The following is a 6310-nucleotide window of genomic DNA, read 5'->3' on the forward strand; positions in this document are numbered from 1 at the left end:
TGCCTTTAACTTGCAATCAATTGATATGATTGATTCACGGCAGCTCATTGGTTAGGTTTTTGCCAATCAACAAATAAACGGAAACAAAACCACTAACGATAGTACTCGGAAAAACACGTAAAATATAAAAAAATTGCATCAAGAATAACCTTTCGATCGTTCCATTCCAATTCCATTTTATTATTTCACTTTTCAGTAAACAAATTAAGAAGTAATTAATATAATCGAATAAAATTCTGCAGTAATAATTCTCTTAAAGTGAGGCACCAAAAATTGTTCAAACCTAACCTAAACTGTTCAAGACCCGAATATGTATCTATAGCTCACTTTTGACCGAAAATATTAGCCAATGTGTGAAATATATGATTGAAATTCAGGAATAGTCTTTCCCTGACATTGCCATGGTCAATACTTCCCTGAGCCCCCATATACCTAACACAAAGTTTTTCGAACTTCCAGGTGACTTTATGCTGAATATATCAGCCAGTATTTGAGTTATCTCAATGAAAATGGGAGAACGTGTTTGAATAATGACAGTGTATCTTTGCGCCACAAGTGCATAAATTTGAGCGAAAACTTAACATTACCTTAATGATAATAGTTAATGGATAATATCGGGTCGATGCTAGCCCAACTCCCATATACTACTAATAACAACTTTCATTTTTCTAACAAATCTCATGCTTCTTAGATTCCGATCCTCTGGTTGACGTTTTACATCTTAAGGTATTTCCCTGGCTTTAATTTTTGCAAGTTACAAGAGTATAAAATGTTTGGTTGCACGCCAACTTAGCCCTTCCTTACTTTTTAATAATACAACTATCATCCGAAAACATGACCGACATTGAACTGGAGCATGTCAATCAAAGTCAAAACGCACAAAAGCTACTACTCACACTTGATATATAGGACTGTAGAAACATGATTGGAGTACTCACTGTTCAGAGTCTGGTGGCGGCATACGTCTGCAGAAGTAGTTCAAGAAGGAAATGTCAATAAACAGAGGAAACAAGAAAGCGTCTTGTGAAATTGTGCTATATTAGTAAGGCAACGCTTCAAGCATTTAGAGGCTCCACGGTATGAGACGCTGGAAGAGGTATCGTTAGTTAGGTCGCAGAATCTATTGAAATTCGCGTTAAGTGCTGGCATTCTAAAGCATGTCTACTTCCAATGAACTGATGTAGCGGCAATTCATATGACATCACGTGATACTAAAACTGCTCTATAGGTTACATATTAGCCTACGAGGTTAACATAACCTAACCTATGTACGAGGTTTGTTCAAAAGTGAATTTTGAATTTTGTATTTATGTTTTCTTGTATATTGTCCCCTTCAAAGTATTCACCCCCAGATATATTGAAATTCGGCCAGCGTTTTTTCTAATCTTCAAAGCACTTAAAAAAGTAATTTTTTGTAATCTCGTTCATCGTTCCGTAATACCATGTTCAGACCGAAAATTTAAAAGATTAGATTATATTTAAGCATTTCATAACCCAACAGTGTTCTCACTGCCGTTAGAAAGATCAAAAAACAGCTGTTATTGTCATTCAAGAACTCACATCGCTTAATATTTATCAAAAGAAAAGATTGTCATATACATAGTATTTTGAAATAAAAATACGGCTTTTTTAATATTTTCCATATAATAGAAATAATGGATGCATTTTTTCATTTGTTAAGTCGATTTTCAGATGAAATTAGATTCATTGCTTTAAAAAAAATTTGTTTACATTTTTTTCTCTTTGTAGTGTCCAAATCAGCTGTGATAATGTAACAGATTTCCAGTGCTGACAAGTAGATTGCGCAAAATCAGAGTCGCACAGAGAGATTTAGCGTGGATCAGTTTCAAATCATTTCAATGAAGTGATTTGGAACTGTCATTTTTGTATGGCGAAATCTTGATAAATTTTTAAGATTAGTGGGATAATCCATTTAACAACCGAAATCGTGTGATTAAGTGTCGGTCTGAACATGGTATAACGTCGTCTTTTCATGGGCTTCTTCAGTTTTGGGAACAAAAAAGTCACAGGGAGGCAGGTGTGGGGAATACCATGGCTACGGCATTATGTGTTGCCAAATATTCGCATACAAACGACGATGCGTGAACAGGGGAGTCATCACGGTGCAAAGGCCAATTTTTCTTCCTCCACAAATCCGGGCGTTTCTGGCGAATTACGTCTCGAAAATTGCACATAATTTGCAGGCGATATTCTTTATTGGCCGTACGACGCTTTGCCAAGAACTTATTTTTCATTTCATTAATGTTTTCGTCTTTTTTCGTCAGGTATGCTCTTCGTCGTTAACATCTTCTCGACCTTTTGAGAACATTTTGTTCCACTTATAAACGTTGCTTTTGTCCAAGGTGGCCTCACCATATACCACAGTCAAAATTGGGAATGCGTTTTCTCACAAAATTTTATAAAGATTCTTTGATTTACTTTTTGGAATAACCAAAAATCGAAGGCGAATCAAAATGCGTCCATATAAAACAGCTGTCAAAAATTAACTAAACGTGAGTAAAGGATATGAGTACCAACATAATGCAACAAAACAATCGAAATTCGAATACATACAAATAGGCCGTGAAAATTGAAATACTTTTTGTACAAACGAAATAAAATATTTAAAAGCATTGTCTCGCGGAGCCTAACAAATGGCCTGGTTGTCCGTTTGACAAATCCAAAAGTTTGGCACTATTATGATTTAACGCGATGTTTGACTTGTTACACCGTCTTGTTGGAACTATTAAGTTGAAGAGAGATGTTGACATGTTAGTTCTATTAGTTTCATAAAAAGTCTGACCCCATAATGACTATGGTATACAACAACAATGCCATTTATTAACTTTTAGTGCAATGCAAGGGTGCTTGGCATCTTGACGATTCTTTGCATTCATTTGTGTACTTTCGTACGGTGGATTCAAAAATGTTTTGCAGTGCTTAACAATGTATGTAAGTAGTCTCTAAGTTTACCACCGATAAAATTTTGAAACGTTGTTCCTCTGTTATATTAATTCTGAATAGAGAACAGTATACTGAATGTACATATATGCATAATATCTCAGCGATCCCTCTGGGAAATTTTATATCTGTACGGTTAAATACCCAATATTTAAAATAATTTTATAGTGAAACACTCATCTGGTCCCCACTGCCAAAAAATGTGACGATTTTTTCTCTAAAAGGTAGCACTGACTTGGTGCTAGGTCCGAACTACATGGTAGATGCATAAGAATATCCCATCCAAGGAGAGTCCCTATCATTAGATACATATGTGCCAGGCGTTGTTTTTACGAACTCCTTTCCGATTCGCCGAAGCAGGTTACTTCCTTCAGTACTTTCAGTTCTTTACAGTATAAGTCCGTATTCATAGTTTAGCTGTAGGAAAACGTGTCAAATGAGATGACTCCCGGCCAATCTCAATCTCAAGCTACTTTTTGTAACTAACCTTATTTGTTGCTTCAAACGTTGTTTTTCGGCAACGTTTAGCTCCTTGGCAATCGAAAGTGGGATGTTAAATAATGCTTGTTATTTTCTCAATATTTTTTCCCCATGGGTTATTTTCTCTCAGAACGCTGTCTCAGGAAAAGTGTATTAGTGTGTGTATTTTTTACCCTTCTCAAAACGTAAGAGTGAGAGTTACCTAGCGGATTTTTGTTTATAGCTTTTCATAACAAATATTTTTAATCAAGTTATTTTACTAACTATAATGAATTAGCAAATTTTGTTAAGCTCAATGATGAAAATCGCGAATGAGTTGGTTGGCAGCTTTTTTGTTTTTTTATCATCTAAAAATTTAAAAATTTTACAAGGTGTGATGTAGAATTGATGTAATGTTGCCATATAATGAGGTAAAACTTGCATCGAGAAAAGAAAACGTTATTAAAGTAAGCCAAGCTATCATATTTTTGTAAAGATGTCTAATGGTTTGGAGTCTAAATTCTCTAATAAATTAAACAATTCAAAGTTATATTTAATGTTGGAACTTTCAAGTTGTTTTTTATTTCATTGCTTATAAACTTATCACATATTTATAATTGAGTAAAAAATATTTCAAAAGTATGAAATTAGAAAAAATACTCGTACACTTAATTTTAAGAACTTGTACATACCTATATATTACTTAGAAATACACATTTAGGTATTTTTAACACAAAATTAAGTATAATTTCTTAATAATATGGCTCATTACATGCATATCAATTTTTTATTCATTATATGACACTCACGATTTGTGACTGTTAAATTATTTCTTCCTAATACGCCTTATAAAATACAAACTTATATAAATATGTATATACGAGTATGTCGCAAAAAATCACCGCATTCAAATTGTTGGCTCCAGTACTTTGCCGGCGAAAATTATATTTCCAGTGGCTTCTTCTTCAATGAAGAAAAGAAACGGTTGATTGACATTGAACTCCTCGATGAGTGGCGTGCCACCGAACTTGTTGTCAATCTCCACGACTGTTGAAGCGTAGGCTTCGGTGCCCTTCTCGTTCACATCAATACCGCTTTTCTGGAATACATTCGATACTTTTAATACCTCAGCAACAGCTGCACCGCGCGCCAAACCCGGCAACGACGCATCGCTCGTGAAAATATCATGTATGCCCAAAGTTTGCAGTGTCGGTTTCAAGTTCTTGTCAAAGTCAAATTTGAATTTTGGCATTGTTACCTTTACTTTGGCCGGTTCCATAGCCCACTGTATACGTTTCACTTGGTCATTGACCAAATTCTGTGTAAGCACCTCAATATTACCCAGTGCCTTAGGCAATAATATGAACATGGAGAACTTCTTACCCTTATAAGGTAAGCGCAAGATCTTCGCATCTAATGCAACATCATTGTAATAGTAGAAGGAATCTGTAAGCTCCATAAAATCGGCGCGCAATTGTCTCTTTGGCGTATTGAAGAAGACACCTTCGAAAGTGTTATTGAATGGCGTACGCCATAAGCCATTAAAGTACAACACATTTGCCATGAGTAAAATATTATTCTGTACATTGCCCTCATTTACGAGTTGAGTTAGGCGTCCATGCGTAACATTATTGCACCAACTATTGATCACATACGCCGACTCGCTGCCTTTTGTAAAGTCCAAACGCTCGATATCGGTTTGATAGTAGCTATGCAGTATGGCAGCGTAACGTTGTTGCGGCTCAACTGCAACGTCTGTGAAAAGTTTGGACTCCAAATTCAATGTGAAATAAGGATTTTCCTTTTTAAGCACATTTAATGTTTTTCTGTAAAAGCCGCGCAAGTTATCCGGCTGCCTAATGTCCGTCAATGTACTATAGAGTTCACGCTGTGTCTGCGAACCGTTGCCCGCTGCTTCTGCTAACAGCGCCAAAGACAGTTTGACTGAGAAGGGCGATATGATGACGTTACCGGGCTCCTCACTCAGCACTTGTTTCAGCAGTGACCATGAAAAGAGATCTAATGTATCACTGCGATATGGCACATAGAAGTCAAAATCATAATCGCCAACTGGTGCCGATGCATAGATCTGCGCATCCGGTAAAAAGATACCGCTTGGAATAGTTGGCAATGCATTAGGTGCTTGTGTTGGTGGTGGCACAATTCCGTTTAATACTGCGGCTTGAGATAGTGCAATACCGCACAAAAACACTATTAAACTATGTCTTATCATATTTGTATTATTTAAAGCAATATTCACTACTGCCGAATATTTGTCTTCGAATTTTTGCCTTGACGTATGTTTCTGAACTCGTTTAATATTGTTTACTTGGCGATACGAAACGAATTTACTATATATGCTTGTGTATATGTATTATTATTTCATAGTTTTAAGTGTATCTTATACCGTAAAAAGCACCAGCGCGTTCTGTCGTATCAACCGATCGTTTTGAAGAGATGACTTAGAATGACACAATCACATCACAGAACCAAGCTTTAAAACCTGTTTGCTGCTGACGTAGGAGCGTATTCAAAGTCAGCGATATGCAAGCTGGAAAGAATAAAAGCGATCGGGAGAGACTCTTCGGTTCAGATATTTTCGTATAAATTAAATCTCTGAACAAACATTATCGCCGCTGATGATGCAGGTAAGTAAGAGACATGTGTATAAGAGAGATACAAGCATATGCACAGGTTAGGGTTACCATAGTTTAACATTTACTAGCAAAGTTCAGATTATTTTATTTCAACGAATGAAATTTATTAATATTCATTATTAACGAAATTTCAATTTAGGAATAATCTTGAGCTATAAATAAAATTCGAGAAATAGTTTAGAATACTTAAGATGCCGCGGTGTTAGGTACATTTTTTTAACTAATTATCAGAG

At 35.8% G+C, this 6310-nt stretch overlaps 1 protein-coding gene across 1 annotated transcript; it reads right to left on the bottom strand.

Annotated features, from left to right (window-relative positions):
* Positions 1 to 3967: 3967 nt before the first annotated feature.
* On the bottom strand, positions 3968 to 5899 carry LOC126752613 (serine protease inhibitor 27A-like). The gene has a single exon (XM_050463548.1). It carries the CDS (start codon positions 5651 to 5653, stop codon positions 4328 to 4330), a length of 1326 nt encoding a protein of 441 aa, XP_050319505.1. The 5' UTR covers positions 5654 to 5899; the 3' UTR covers positions 3968 to 4327.
* Between the last annotated feature and the right edge of the window lie 411 nt (positions 5900 to 6310).

Source organism: Bactrocera neohumeralis, chromosome 3 (assembly GCF_024586455.1).
Source record: "Bactrocera neohumeralis isolate Rockhampton chromosome 3, APGP_CSIRO_Bneo_wtdbg2-racon-allhic-juicebox.fasta_v2, whole genome shotgun sequence".
Taxonomy (NCBI): domain Eukaryota; kingdom Metazoa; phylum Arthropoda; class Insecta; order Diptera; family Tephritidae; genus Bactrocera; species Bactrocera neohumeralis.

Bases quoted from the DNA above. Each gene is read 5' to 3' on its own strand.
- LOC126752613 (XM_050463548.1), bottom strand. From the start codon at position 5,653: ATGATAAGACATAGTTTAATAGTGTTTTTGTGCGGTATTGCACTATCT.